The 16441-nt window shown below is 43.4% G+C and overlaps 1 protein-coding gene across 1 annotated transcript in view; it reads left to right on the top strand.

Annotated features, from left to right (window-relative positions):
* The window catches only part of tspan33b (tetraspanin 33b), a 30986-nt gene that overhangs the window by 3899 nt on the left and 10646 nt on the right, over positions 1-16441 (top strand). Inside the window, exons 2-3 of the mRNA XM_055639274.1 lie at positions 10452-10509; positions 14453-14580. Coding sequence (XP_055495249.1) covers positions 10452-10509; positions 14453-14580 — 186 coding nt within the window. The remainder of the gene's footprint in view (positions 1-10451; positions 10510-14452; positions 14581-16441) is intronic.

Here is a 16441-nt window from a genome sequence, read left to right as displayed (position 1 = left end):
GTGTGCAATCCTCCCAGAGAGATTAATTGCTACTGCGTTACTTTGCTGTCAGAATGGCTACCTGGTTTGTTCAGACTACTGACACTGCTGCTTAGAGAGCACATTGTAAAGCATTCTAGTATACAAAATGTGCCATGTAAACAAAATTATTGTTTTATTAGAGGGTCATCTTTGTATTATTTCCATTACATAACAGTGTTATCTTGTAAACAACCTGAAAACACAGCATTGTTCCCCATCTAAGATAGATCAAGTAGTGAGAGCAGATGAGGTCCAGTCAGCTTCTGGAGTCAGCACTGCCATTTAATTAGATCATTGTTGATCTAATCATCTCACTCAGCACTTTCTAATCCCCACAATTTAATATTTTCCTGTGGCCCAGAAAGAAACATATCTGTTTCAGCATTGATTGTACTTATTGGCTCAGCATAACATATCCCCCAGTGGTAGAATCCGAGCAGGATACGGACTGCCTTTGAGAGTTTACCATAAGACTGAAAATATCTGGTGCACAGCAGGTACTGGAAGGTAAAAACATAATTGTAAAAACCAGCGAAACAGCCTTAGATTCTCTGGCAGATGCTGGAAACAAGGAACTGCCGATGTTGGTTTACCTAGGAAAGATACAAAATCCCAGAGTAACTCAGTGGGCCAGGGCCTGAAACATCACCTATCCACGTTATACAGGGATGCTGCTTGAACCGCTCAGTTATTACAGCATTTTGTGTCTTTCCTTGCTGTGTATATTTGTCAGTTCCGTGGCATGTAAGAGGATGAACTAAATGCATAGTCATTGTTTCAGGCCAGTGGCCCCAAATGAAGGGTTGTCGATTTCCCTCCACAAATGCTGCTCATCCCGCTGAGTTCCTCCAGCAGTTTGTTTGTTGCTCCAGTTTTCAGCATTTGCAGTCTCTTATGTCTACAATAAGTATAGTACGTTTAGAGAGGGAGAAATGTTTGGATTGGGAATTACAGTTTAGGACCCAATTAGTTGAAGGCATGCTCATCAGTGGCGAAGAAACCACAGCCATGGATGCACAGCAGGCTATAATTAGATGATTGGAGAGATCACAAGTGTTTGAAGGCTGATGGAGGATCACTTATTCAAGATAGGTGGAGGTAGGATCTCAAAAACTGCAGATGATTTGGTATCTGAGGCTTTGAAGGATGCACTGGATGCTATAACTCAGGATATACCCAGCAGAGCTTTGATGAGTTCAAATTGAAGATGGGAGGCTGGCCAGAGAAACATTTGAACAGCTGTAACACCTCAGGGTGAATTCAGATATGTCTCTTGGATCCCTAGATGCTGAACCATCCAAATTAAATGTCAAATCCTAAATATATAATGTTGTACCTGCATTCTTTACAGAACAATTCCAATCTAAAACAAGCCATTGTGACTAAAATAAAGCATCTTTGGATGCTCTTTCCTTCTAATTTCTTTTTCGAATAAAATTGATTTTCTTTGTATTTTATCATAAAGCAGTCAGAAGTAGAAATACATAGCAATCGTTCAGAGAAAACAATTTAAATGCTTGAAGAAGGGTCACCACCTGAAACGTCACCCATTCCTTCTCTCCAGAGATGCTGCCTGTTCCGCTGAGTAACTCCAGCATTTATATGTCTACCTTAAATGGTTGGAGTCTGTATCTGAAATGTTTTCCATTTTTTACATTGATGCAAACTTCCTTGTGTTTGCGGCATTATCTATCATTATTGCAAATTGTCAGTATTTGGATTTCCTTTGGACTTCACACTCCCAGTCCAGATTCATTATTAATGAATTCTAAGATATTCCTCACATCATGCACAATTTGTCATTTCATTTGAGCATAAAGAATGAGCATGCATAAGGATTTCTCAACCAGTCACTGCCTCATAACATGCCGTACACTGCTTCTTTTCCAATAGTATCCACCTCAAGATGAAATGCCTCCATTAAACTTTCCTTCAAATATAACTGTACAGCAGCCACCCATTGTCTTGGTGATAATTTCTTTACATATCCTTGGGATGATAGTGAGGGCATTGTGTAAGAAATCATTTAGGATAGCTGCTCCTGAATATATCCAGTGACCCATGAAATGTACATGCTTGCATTTAATGGGTGTCAGACAGGATTGTCTCTGCTGCGATACCCTTCATTTTGAGTAGCCTGACTCACGTCGCAGTGGCCTCTGCAGTCCGTCTGTTTTTTTGTTATTTTTTGTCCCGTTTTAATGTAGTTTTTATTTTTTTGATGGGGTTTGTGTGTGTGTGTGTGTGTGTGTGGGGGGGGGCGGGGGGTGGGGGGGGAAACTTTAAAAAATTTTCCCCTGCACGGAGAACCCGACCTTTCCCTGTCGGGTCTCCGTTGTCGTTGGGGCTGCACCGTGAAGCGGCCTCCAGCAGGAACGTCCTGGGGCTCCAGTTACGGAGCTGCGGAGCTACTCACCATCATGGAGCTGGCCGAGTCTGGAGCGGGAGGAGCGGTGGTGGCGCGCTGCTGCGACCCGACCCTCGGAGATTCGGAGGCTTACCGCAGGTCTGGTGGACAGTGATATCGGGAGCCCGCGGGTCCCTGCTGGGAGACCGCTTTTCTGGGCTTCCGCAACGGCGACTTCTCCCGCCCGAGTAGCGGGGTCGAGGATGACCTGGAGCGGGGCCTTACATCATCGCCCGGCGTGGCTTCAACGGCTGCGGGACTTTGTTGGCGCCCGCCGGGGCTCCAACAACGGGACCCGGAGCGCGGCCTTGCATCACCCGGCGCAGCGTTGATGGCCGAGGGACAATTGTTATCGCCCGCCGGGGGCTCTGACTTTGACTCTGACATCGGGGGGAGAGGGAAGTGCAGGGGAGAGATACGTTTTTTTTGCCTTCCATCACAGCGAGGTGGAGATGCGCTGTGATGGATGTCTGTGTAAATTGTGTTGTGTCTTGGGTCTTTTTTTTCTTGTATGTATGACTGCAGAAACAACATTTCACTTGATCCTCTATGAGGTTCAAGTGACAAATAAATTGTATTGTATTGTATTGTACTGTAGAATGTCAGATTGAGTGGGGCAGAAGCTCTGGAAGAGAAACTGGCTGGACACTGGAAATAATGTTCAACTGCTTACTATTGTTCCTGTGTGTTGTTTTTGCTTTTTTGTCGTGTCAGTTGGACTGTAAAAATGCTTCATCTGAGTTAATCTCATTCTTTTTATCCCAATGGCTGCTACTTAGCATTCTGCGCTGAATGACTAAGACTGACTGCTGATTTTGCAAACACTGCCCTTACAGTGCTCATTACTGTTTACGCTGCAGTTCATACATCATTTATATAACCTCCAAGCCACTAGTAAAGACAGCAGGCAGGTTCTGTAATGACAAACATGCAGTTTTTCCTCTTCACTTCTATTTTGAAATAACCACAAGTAATTTAATTAAGCAGCCCATAAATTAAAATATTCTGACTTTAATTTTTAACTGTCAGTGACAGTTAATTGGCTATCTGATTCACTGTTCCTTCACCAACACACACCAATAAGATACGCAGTGATGCCCAGTTGGTTTTACCAAGGTTTCAGGCTTCATCACAGTCTAGGTCCAAACGTGAACTGTGAAATTCAGATGTGGAGTTAAATGAGACAGTGACTTTCCATGATATCAAAGCATATTCGTTCAAGTAAGGCATCAAGGAGCCCTGAGACAATCTGAAATCTGTGGTTCAGATCAAGGGAAAAATACTTTAGTACTTTGAATCATACCTCACACAGAAGAAGATGGTCCAACCATTTGCCTGCATTTGGCCCACATCCCTTTAAACCTTCCCTGTCCAAGTACCTGTCCAAATGTATTTTAAATGTGCTACTGTACCTGCCTCTACTACTGCCTCAAGCTCATTCCATATACCCACTAACCTCTATATGAAAAAAGTTGCCCGTCAGGTTCCTATTAAATCTTTCCCCTCTCATCTTAAAACTATGCACATCCCCCCTCCCCCCACACCACCCTCTCTCCCCCTTCCTACATCTCCCCGTCAACACACACCTCCCCTCCCCTCCCACCCCCCCCCCCCCCCCCCCCCCCCCCCCCCCACACACACCCCACTTCCCTCCTACCCTCCCACACATGAAGAGGAGGGGGAGGGAGTGCTTGGGGATGAGGGGGAAATGAGCCGTGCCTGCGCAGCTATGGGTGAGTGGTGGAATATTGCGTTGGGGGAACAGGTTACATTGGGGGAATGCATGAGGGGTGGAATATTGCTTTGGGGAATGGGTTGCGTTGGGGGACCAGGCCTCCCGTGTGACTGGGACCCACGGGGTCCCACTTAGTCTAGTATATTACTAAAACTCTTCTCGTATGTATGTGTATATGTGTGTCATCTGGCCACAATCTGATTAATTCATATTTTTTTCCAAACGCTAGGCCACAGCCTTCCCATTTTCACACATCCTGACCACATTTTTCCCTCGACAGGTTAAACATCTTCCCATCGCATTCCAACCTTTATTTCGGAGGTTTTTAAAGTTTTAAACATTTAATCGTTAATCAGGGCTGACCACAGCACAGAGTCTGCCTAGTTGAAGGGACACAACGATCTCCTTCTTGCCATCGACTCCGGCGACTGTGCAATCCTGCTCCTTCTTGACCTCAGCACAGCGTTTGATACAGTACCAGCCTAATTCACCGTCTCCAGTACGGGGTTGGTGTAGATGGCACTGCCCTGAGCTGGTTCATTTCCAACCTAAAAAATAGGAGTTTCTCTACTAACATAGGCAATTTTTTCTCTTCCCCAGCTAGCCTTTTCTGCACGGTTCCACAAGGCTCCATCCTAGGCCCCATTCTGGGATGGGAGATTGCAACCTTCACGTGGTCTGCCCTGTTTCGACGAATGCAATCAACCTGGTGTGCACAATCAAATAAGATCAAATAGAACATGTTGTCCTACAACTTTAGGCTGTGCACGCCATATGCAAGAAGAAGAAGGCCCCATTCTCTTTTCTCTCTGTATATGCTCCCCCTCGGCCAAGTCATTCAAAGGCATGGCATTTCTTTCCACTGCTATGCAGATGATACACAGCTCTATCTCTCCCTGAAATCCAACAACCGGTCTAATTTAAACAGCCTCATGCACTGCCTCGATGACTTAAAATGTTGGATGGCTCAGAACTTCCTCCAACTTAAAGAGAGCAAGTCTGAGGTCGTCCTACTCAGCCCCTCCGACTCCATCAAAACGATAACAGGCAGCCTTGGACGCCTAACCTCCTTAGTCAAACCGCACGTCAAAAACCTTGCGTGATATTTGACTCCGCATTAAATTTGACAAGCAAGTCAACTCTGTGGTAAAAGCTGGTTTCTTCCAGCTTCGTACAATAGCTAAAGTTAAATCATTCCTCAAATTTGATGACCTTGAAAAAATCATCCAAGCATTCATTTTCTCCCGCCTTGACTACTGCAACTCCCTATACACTGGCATCAGCCATGTCCCGCCTGCAATTGGTCCAAAACGCCGCAGCAAGACCTGACGGGTACCCGTAAAAGGGACCACATCACACCAATCCTGGCCTCTCTCCACTGACTCCCAGTACGGAACAGAATCAACTTCAAGCTCCTCTTATACGTATACAAAGCCCTTAATGGGCTTGCCCCCCCCCCCCCCCCCCCCCCCCATATATCAAAAACCTTCTAACCCACCATTCTACCTCCAGGTCCCTCAGGTCGGCCGACTTGGGGTTACTGACTATCCCACGGTCGAGGTTTAAGCTCAGGGGTGACTGCACTTTTGCGGTTGCAGCACCTAGACTGTGGAATAGCATCCCGCTCCTCATCAGAACTGCCCCCACCATCGACTCCTTTGATTTCAAAATACTACTGTTGGTTTACAAAGCACTGAATAGTTTAGCGACAAAATACATTTCTGATCTTCTGCTTAGCTACGAACCACCCAGACCTCTCAGATCGTCTGGGACAGGTCTGCTCTGTGTCCCCAGAGTCAGAACTAAACATGGAGAGGCAGCATTTAGTTTTTATGCACCACATATCTGGAACAAACTCCCAGAAAATTGCAGGTCTGCTGCAACTCTCAGCTCTTTTAAATCTAGACTGAAGACTTTTCTGTTTGCCGCTGCCGTTCAGTAAACAATACAATTCATTAATTACCTATACTGCACTGTATACTGCACTTCTATTCCTGGTTTTATTCTATTTTAAATATTTTATTTGATTGCTTTTAATTTTGTAATTATTTTATCTGAATAATCAAATAACCGTTTTACATCTAAATGTCATTTTATATGTGTTTCTTTCCAATGCTTTTAATGTTTTATGTAAAGCACTTTGAATTACTTTGTTGTTGAAAGGTGCTATACAAATAAACTTGCCTTGCCTTGCCTTGCCTTGCCTTGCCTTGCCTTGCCTTGCCTTGCCTTGCCTTGCCTTGCCTTGTCTTAAGTCACGACTCAAAACCCATTTCTACTCCCTAGTGCTTTTGAGCCCCTCTGAGGGGGCGCTGTAAACAGTTTATGTATGTATCTATTGTTGGGTCTGCCTACCGTTGTATGTACCAAATTAGTACCTGCACTGATGTGAAGCACTTTGGTCAATGTGAGTTATTTTTAAATGTGCGATACAAATACATTTATTATTATTTCAAAAAATTAACAGCTTTGCAGTGGGAATCTTGCAGCACCTTCCATTGATGATGTCACAGTGCCATCTCACAGACATCCAATCACAATGGATCTCATTTACAAATGACATCACAATGGGACAGTGGTGGGAGATTGCAACATTCACGTGTTTCCACAAATGCAATCAACCTGGTGTGCACAATCAAATAAGATAAAATAGAACAAGTTGTCCTCCCCCTCCCACTCTACCCCAGCTCCCTATCTAACCCCATCCCACTCTACCCCCCCTCTCTACGCCCCTTCCTCTGAACCCCCCCTCCTCTCTAGCCCTCTCCCTCTCTACACCCGTCCCCTCCCCCCTCTCTACCTCCCTCCCTTTCTACCCTCCCCCTCTCTGCCCCTCTGCACCCTTTTCATCTACCACTCTACCACCCTACCACCCCTCCCTGTCTCCCCACCCCCCTCCCTCCCTCCCCTCCCCTCCCCTCTCTATTCCCCTCCCTCTACCTCTCTCTCCCCCCCCACCTCCCCCTCCCTCGACTCCCCCCTCACCCCCTCCCTCCCCCTCTCTACCCCCATCACCCTCCCTCTCTACTCCCTCTCTCCCCCCTCACCCTCCCACTCTACCCCCTCACCCTCCCTCTCTACCACCCCCTCCCTCTCTACCTCACCCTCTCCCCTCACCCCCCTCTCTCAACACCCCTCACCACCCTCCCTCTCTACTCCCCTCACCCCTACCTCTCCCTCCCCCTCACCCTCCACTCTAACCTCTCCCTCCCTCTCTACTCCCCTCAACCTCCCACTCTACCCTCTCACCCTCCCTCTCTACCACCCCTCCCTCTCTATCCCCCTCACCCTCCCTCTCTACCCCCCTCCCTCTCTACCCCCTCCCTTGTCATTCAGTGACATTGCATCAGCATATTCTCCACAACATCCTGTGAGTCAGCATTGATGAGGAATTCAGTTGGACCGGCCACATAACTATCATGATGATAAGAGCAGTTCAGTAGCTAGGACACCCCAAAGCCTTTCTGCCATTTACAAGGCATGAGTAAGGAATATGATGGAATTTCTCCAACCATGCTCAAGAAGAGCGATACCATTTGGGACAAAGCAGCCCACTAGACTGTCTGAAGAAAGGTCTCGAATGAAGGATGTCACCCATTCCTTCTCTCCAGAGATACTGCCTGTCCCGCTGAGTTACTCCAGCATTTTGTGTGTATCCATTAGACTGACACTTCATTCCATTAGACAATAGGTGCAGGAGTAAGTCATTTAGCCCTTCGAGCCAGCACTGCCATTCACTGTGATCATGGCTGATCATTCACAATCAGTACCCCATTCAATAGACAATAAGTGCAGGAGTGGGCCATTCGCCATTCGTGCCAGCACCGCCATTCAATGTGATCACGGCTGATCATCCCCAATCAGTACCCCGTTCCTGCCTTCTCCCCATATCCCCTGACTGCTATTTTTAAGAGCCCTATATAGCTCTCTCTTTAAAGCATCCAGAGAAACTGCCTCCACCGCCCTATGAGGCAGAGAATTCCACAGACTTACCACTCTCTGTGAGAAAAAGTGTTTCCTCGTCTCCGTTCTAAATGGCTTACTCCTTATTCTTAAACTGTGGCCCCTGGTTCTGGACTCCCTCAACATCGGGAACATGTTTCCTGCCTCTAGCGTGTCCAAACCCTTTACAATCTTATATGTTTCAATGAGATCTCCTCTCATCCTTCTAAACTCCAGAGTGTACAAGCCCAGCTGCTCCATTCTCTCCGCATATGACAGTCCCGCCATCCCGGGAATTAACCTTGTAAACCTATGCTGCACTCCCTCAATAGCAAGAATGTACTTCCTCAAATTAGGGGAACAAAACTGCACACAATACTCCAGGTGTGGTCTCACAAGGGCGCCGTACAGCCGCAGAATGACCTCTTTGCTTCTATATTCGATTCCTCTTGTTATAAAGGCCAACATGCCATTCACTTTCTTCACTGCCTGCTGTACCTGCATGCTTACTTTCATAGACTGATGTACAAGGACCCCCAGATCCCGTTGTACTTCCCCTTTTCCCAACTTGACGCCATTTAGATAGTAATCTGCCTTCGTGTTTTTGATACCAAAGTGGATAACCTCACATTTATCCGCATTAAACTTTATCTGCCATGCATCTGCCCACTCCCCCAACCTGTCCAAGTCACCCTGCATTCTCACAGCATCCTCCTCACAGTTCACACTGCCACCCAGCTTTGTGTCATCTGCAAATTTGCTAATGTTACTTTGAATCCCTTCAATCCAAACCAAATACAAGATTGATCCCAAATTTGAAAGGATGAGCTTTTACGAAATACTTGAAAGATAAATTGTTTACAATGCATATAGGATCCTTAGCTTGTTAACCAGAAGCATGGAATGCAAGTGAAGAAGTTATGACCCCTTTGTAAATCTCTGATTAAGATACATATGGATGACAGATACTGTAGTTCTACTATTACAAGATAGTTGTGTTCCATATAAACCTCGTTGTGTGGAAAAGCATGGTATCAAGACAACTATGTCAATGGACCAAAGGGGGTTAGGGGCTTGAGGTTCTCAGACTCGAAATAACAACATTATATTTCCAGCAGAATTTTCAATAGTAATGGTATTATCAATACAAAAGGTTTATCCTTTTTACAGTAAGCTGAAGATACTAAAGACTATTTATTGCATTGTTTAATGGAGTATTGTTGCACAAGTGTGCAAGTAAAGTAACAATTATGTTCTTAAGAGAGAATTATGTTTGATTACTGTGGGGAGATTACATTGAATCCAAGATAATTATATTTCTGCCTTTCTGTCAATTTCCAAAGTAACTTTTAAGCGGTTCTCCAGTTTCCACTCAAAATTGGGTTATAACTAATTAGACCTGTATAATGCAAATAATGTTTTCCCTAACTCATCACTTATGTTACATCCAATTTGAGATATGGAAATACGGATTATAGCTAAACTACCTGGATTATGTGTGATTCCAGTCGCCATACTTTAGGAAGGAAGCCAAGGCTTACAAAAAGATTTGGAGGAGATTTCTTCAAAGGGCACTGAGTTATCAACACATATAAAGCAGCTGTTCTTATTGGAGCAGCAGAGGACCATTTAAAAGATGTTCAAAATCTTAAAGCGCATTGATAAAATAAACAGGGAGAAACTGTTTCCAATGGCAGAACTGCCAATAGCCAGAGAGCACAAGATAGAAATTGGCAAAACCAGAGAAGATTTTTAAAAAAATATTATGAACTTCAGACTACTCACTGAAGAAACATAGAAGCAGTGACAATAGTAACTTGGGTTCAAGGAAAGAGCTTTCACACCATGGCCCTGTTTCCACCACTACGCAAGAAGCGCAAGATGCCATTCTATGCAGATGCCCAGAAGTTTGTTCAGCTCTGGCTGAACAATTTATAATCTTGTGATGTGGACTCGATAAGAAGAATAGTAACTTTAAGAATGCAATTGTATTATCACCTGAAGGGGAGGGATGTGGTGGGGCAAAAAAGAGGTATTGGAATTTGAGAAATTTCAAAGAAGTATTTTGACAGCGAGCTGGAAAACTTAGTTAAATTTCTGTGGATATAGAAGGTATTTCTACACAAGTGGATCTCTCTGTCCAATGTTATTTGTGTAAAATGGCATTTTGTGTAGCATATGTACTTCGTGTTATAATCATAATATAGATTTTTTACTCCTGTCTTTCATTAATATGTTTTGAATATTGGTGTAAAATACTTTTATAAGTATCTGTTATGTGTCTGATTGAGGTAGCAATGGTCATTAATATGTAACCTTAGTGTGCTTTGTTTTTATCCCTTGCAGATCATTTCACTGGTGATTGTTGCTATAGGAGTCTATGCAAAGATTCAGAAAGCTACAGGTAGGTGGTGTTGGCAACAGGCCCCGAGAATTTTCAAAGATCTACACTGCGTAACTCCACTTGAGATTTTCAAACTGTAACTCCCAATCTTTGCAGTAATTCCAGTTTATTACACACCCAACATCTGTGACACACTAAATAAATATGGAACATTTCTTTGATCAATGTCAGATGTCCCTGGACCTGCGCAATACTCTTAGTGATGAGGTGTAGCAGTTCCTTATTTAGCAGTTTGTCTCCCTATGAACTTCAGATTATACGTTTCTCCTACGTTTCTGGAATTCTTGTCCTCCAAGAAATTGAAGTCAAAAGATCCACACTTCAAGGGCCCTAAATTTAAGAAGCCACCCTCATCCTACCATTTAATTCTAATTGGAGAGAAAAGCCCAGGTATTTTACAATATATTTGTATATTGGATGCAAATTTAGGGGATAGATTTGGCATCTGAAGTTTGAATTGGGACTTCCTCGTATTTGCATTACAGAAGGAGGCTATTTAACGAATTGTGAACATGTCGGCTAAACATTGAGTTATTTAGCTTGCTCCTATTTCCCAGCACTTTAAGATAGGTTTCTTCAAATACAGTACAGTGACATAGTTAGTAGAAGCTCAGTCTCACAGTGCGAGAGACCCAGGTTCTATCTTGATCTCCACTGCTGTTTCTCTAGAGTTTGTACATACTCCCTATGACCATATGGACCATATGGGACAAAGATGTGCAAGATGTGGTAGATTAATGGGCCACAATAAATTGCCCAAGTGTGTAGGTGAGTGGTAGAAAAGGAAAATTGATGAGAATGTGGTGAGCATTAAAACAGAGGATTAACATAGGATTAGTTAAATGGTTGACTGATGATCAGTGCAGACTCGGTGGGCTGAATCATCTGTTTCAATAGAAACATAGAAAATAGGTGCAGGAGTAGGCCATTCGGCCCTTCGACCATATGGGTTTCTGTAATTCTGTAATAAATACTGTATTTATCTGAATGTGTTTATTCATGTGCTTTAGAAATGTTATTATGTTTTCTGCCTCCACCATTATTTTACCTAGTGAGTTCCAGACGCCCTCTATCCTTTGCATAGACATATTTCTTCATTACTCTCTAATCTTTCTACCAATTGACTTAAATCTACCACTACTGTTTCTAATTGAAATGCCATTGTCATGCTATTTCATGATTTTTCATGTAATTCCAAATGTTTTAATGCTCCTACTACTAAAATTGTAATTAAAAGATCAGATGGACTTTAAGGCAATGTGGGGAGAGCCACGTAAAAGAGAACTGCATCCAGATGCACAAAGAAATAAAGCAGTTTTCAGCTACAAGGGTATTAAGTAACAGCAATTACAGACGGCTGGTTACAGCTTGAGCATCACTGGGAGTTTCATGTTCCAGTATGAAAGACCTTTAGAAAGGTCAGAGAGATAAAATGGAAAGGGAGGTCAGGGATTTACAATCACGGCACATTTGACTTTCAATTATCCTAGGTGATGAGGGGAGAGTTTCCATGGAAAATGCTTAATTATAGTTAACAGAGAACTGAGAAACCGTAGCAACAGCCTCTTCATGGTGATTGTGAGCTATACCTCAGTGTCTAGCACCGTCCACCTGCATCCTGCTCTGCCTCAGAACCACTACATATATCTGGATGAATTCGGGCACTCCCGCTAAGCACCAGTGATCATCGGCACCTGGCCCAGGAGTGGGAGCAGAACTGTTGGCATTGCTCAGCCTTCCTACCATTTTTTACTTGCGTTGGCTTGGAGATTCTCAGTATTCTTTAGGAACACATGCAAATCTGCCTTGGAATGGGTCAATGGGGCTGAGCAGGGGACTTTTGGAGAGCACGGAGTCATACAGAAGAGAAACAAGCCCCTCGGCCCACTATTGCTACCCTAACCCATTTTATTCCACCTACATTCCAATCAACTCCTCCCCAGATCTACCTCTCACTAACATGCCAGGGGCTAGGTGTAGGTCACTGGAGACTGGTCCACCAGCTTCTTCACTGAGACGTTCCTGCCACCTATGGGTAATGGATTGTGGGTGCCCGACAAGGATGTCAACAGCTTCTTCAGTCCATTCTGCCTCACGGGTTGAGTGGCATCGTGAAGAAGCTTGTATATCCTCAGTGTGATAAGGATATCCATCCCATGTGATACTTTGTTTGACAACTGCAGAACCATGTACAGATGTTTTCCCCTGATGTTGCCCTTGGTAGTACTGTAATCTGGAAGACTGGAGGTGAAGAAATAAGTTTAAATATCTTATGCTCAGATACTAGTGCTAGGAAAAGAGGGAATTCATTGTCTTAATGAATCAAGATACCAGGGCTAAAATAAGCAAACAACAACGTGGGTAGGGAAAATGTACTGTAGATACTGGTTTACAAAAAAGGACATAAAGTGCTGGGGTAACTAAGTGGGTCAGACAGCATCTCCGGAGAACATGGATAGCTGACGTTTAATTTGGACCCTTCTTTAAACTGATTGTCGTGGGAGGGAGAAAGCTGGAAGCGAGGTGAGGCAGGAGATGGCCTTTGTCCAAAGGAGGAAGGGCGATTCTGTTAATAAAGAATGGAATAAAGGCAATAAAGGAAACCTGTTTTAGCCCAGAAAATGATGTAGAACCTGATTAGGTAGAGCAAATAAACAGCAAGGCATTAGGTGCAGGTATCCCTGGAAGTTCCATTGGTAATGATAATGGGTAATGGGCAGTCACGGTGGCACAGTGGTAGAGTTGCTGCCTTACAGCAAAATGCAGTGCCAGAGAACCGGGTTCGATCCCGACTACGGGTGCTGTCTGTATGGAGTTTGTACGTTCTCCCCGTGAGCTGCGTGGGTTTTCTCCGAGATCTTCGTTTCCTCCCAAACTCCACAGACGTACAGGTTTGTAGGTAAATTGGCTTAATTAATTGGCTTGATAAAAATGTAAAATTGTCCAAGTTGGCGATATGCGGAGTACTGCCCTGACGACTACAAAATTCAGAAGGTTCAGAAGATAATATAGGACAGAGCATAAATTAGGAAATTAGAGGAAAATATAATAGTTACACAATCACAGTGGACATTAAGCTACACATAGTCTGGACATACCAAATTAGTAGTAATAATGTTAAATATAAAGACATAGGTTTTGGACCACTATACTGTGGAACCAATGCATAACAGGTTATTTTAGATCTAGGATTGTGCAGTGAGAAAATGTTCGTGAATAATATTAATTGATAATCTGATAGTTAAGGGAAATATAGAGAGAGGAATTATAATATGACCAAATATTTGATAAAGATACAAAGCGATTTAGTTCAATTCAAAATCCGAGTCTTAAATGTAAACAAACAAACCACAAGATAAGAAGTAGATAAAAATGCTGGAGAAACTCAGCGGGTGAGGCAGCATCGATGGAGCGAAGGAAATAGGCCTTTGCTCCATATCTCCCTAGCCTATTTCCTTCGCTCCATAGATGCTACCTCACCCGCTGAGTTTCTCCAGCATTTATGTCTACCTTCGATTTTCCAGCATCTGCAGTTCTTTCTTAAACAAGATAAGAGGAGTATGTTTGCTATGGTAAGACTATTACTATTGACTATTAAATGACTGACATTAAAAAGACCTAATACACAGTAAACGTTCCTCTTGCATTTGACTTCCAAAATGTAGCACCTCCTACCTCTGGATTGAACCATGTCTGCTATTTTCTTTCTCCAGCCCAGTGTTGATACTAGCCAATGGAAATTGAAATCAGGACGGATGTAAGATGTTCCACCCTTTTATCACAGTCCATTTTATATGATTGAGCCTGTACAGGATTGTATGGTTTCCCCATATCAAGGGATATGGGGAAAAAGCAGGAACAGGGTACTGATTTTAGATGATCTGCTCAAAGGGCCAATTGGCCGATTCCTGCACCTATTTTTCTATGTCTGGTTTTCTTTCAGATGCTGTGCGTGACACTTTCATCATCGACCCTGCAATAATAATGATCGTGGTTGGAGCCATTATGTTTTTAATCACCTTCTGTGGCTGCATTGGGGCCTTGCGTGAAAATATTATGCTACTGCAAGTGGTAAGTAAACACTCATGTTTGACATTTGGCTCTGAACAAAACATCCGCACGTAATGATGGGGGAGTGTAGTCTTTTCACAGAATGTGTTATTCTTCTTTTCATTCACGGGATCATCCTTATTGCACTGAGTTGCACACTTCATTAGCAGGGCAACGTTACATTTATGATCGCCATCTTGGAGAGACCCGTTTAAAGTACAGAATCACAGAATTAGCTGTAGCAAGGTTAGCAAATCTAAGTAAACTCAGTATCAGCAACTTTAGTCATCCTAAATCTCTCTATCCCTTTTTGTACTTTCTGCTTTTATTTTACCTATGAATTTACAAATCCGGAGCAGCAGCCCACTCTGCTAATAATCTGTTTACTTTTTTTTTCTGGAAATCACCGCTAATCAAAGCAGAATCCTTCTGGCTAATTTGTTTTCAAAGTCATATTCCAAGCTCTTCAAATTCATTTTCTATGGTGATCCTGCTCTGATATTCCTGTATTTAACAGTGACTATATTTTGGCCAAGGTTATTAAATATGAATAAGGTTATTAAATATTAATATTTACATACTATGTTTTTTTTGGTGGCCCTGTTACCTCTCCCCATTCAGCATTCTTAAAAGACCCAACTTTACTGTATATTGCGCCATAGCCCATTCCTGATAGTGTACAAGGCATGTTTAGTAATTTTGCAGAGGACATTAAAGTGGGTGGTATTGCAAATAGCAAAGTTGGTTATCAAAGGTTACAGCAGGGTCTTGATCAGTTGGACAAATGGGCAGTGGAATGGTTAATGGAGTTTAATGTAGATAAATGTGAGGTGTTGCATTCTTGGAAGTCTAACAGAGCAGGACCGTCACAGTAAATGGCCGGGTCCAGGGAGTGTTGTAGAGCAGAGGGAGCTAGGACTACAGATGCATAGTTCCATGAAAGTGGAGTTAACGGTAGGTAAGGTGGTCAAGAGGCTTTCGACACACTGGCCTTTATCAGTCAGAGTATCAAGTATAGAATTAAGGATGTTATATTACAACTGTGCAAGGTGCTGGTGAGACCACAGTTGGAGTGCTGTGCTTAGTTTTGGTCACCCTGCTATAGGAAAGAAGTTGTTAAACTAGAAAGAGGGCTGAGAAGATGTATGAAGATGTTGCCAGTTGCCAGGACTTACGAGCTTGGGCTATCGGGAGAGGTTGGGCAGGCGAGGACTGTATTTCTTGCAGCTTAGGAGGATGAGAGGGTATTTTATAGAGCTGTATAAGATTATGAGTGGATTAGATAGGGTAGATGCACAAAGTTTTTTACCCAGAGTAAGGGAATCAAGAACCAGAAGACATAGGTATAAGGTGAGTGGGGAAAGATTAAATAGTAACCTGAGGGACAACATTTTCACACAGAGGATGATGGTGGTGGGTACATGGAATGAACTGCCGGAGGAGGTGGTTAAGGCAGAAACCAAAGCAACATTTAAAAGACATATGGACAGGTACATGTTAGGAAAGGTTGAAATGGATATGGGCCAAATGTGGGCAGGTGGGACTAACGTAGATGGGGCACCTTGCTTAGCATAGGCAAGCTGGGCCAAGTGATCTGTTTCCATGCTGTATGGATCTATGATTCTTGACTATTGAATCTACACCAAATAACCCTCTCTTTAACAATACACATTCATAAATAACAGAATGAAAAACAACAGCTACTCTCTTATCTCCCCTATCCTCATCATTAGGGGCCTCAAACATTCAGGTGAAATATCATTTTAGTTGGACTTCTTCACAGAGTCCAGTATTTCTTAGATTTGTTTTTTTTGACATACCTCCCTTGACTTCTATCGTGCAGAAGGACAAGAGTGGGAAGTGGAAGGTAGTGTTTTCCCTC

The sequence above is a fragment of the Leucoraja erinacea genome, chromosome 8 (assembly GCF_028641065.1).
Source record: "Leucoraja erinacea ecotype New England chromosome 8, Leri_hhj_1, whole genome shotgun sequence".
In the NCBI taxonomy this organism is placed as follows: domain Eukaryota; kingdom Metazoa; phylum Chordata; class Chondrichthyes; order Rajiformes; family Rajidae; genus Leucoraja; species Leucoraja erinaceus.
Note: the sequence above shows the minus strand (reverse complement) of the source record. Positions and strands in the feature narration are given on the sequence as shown.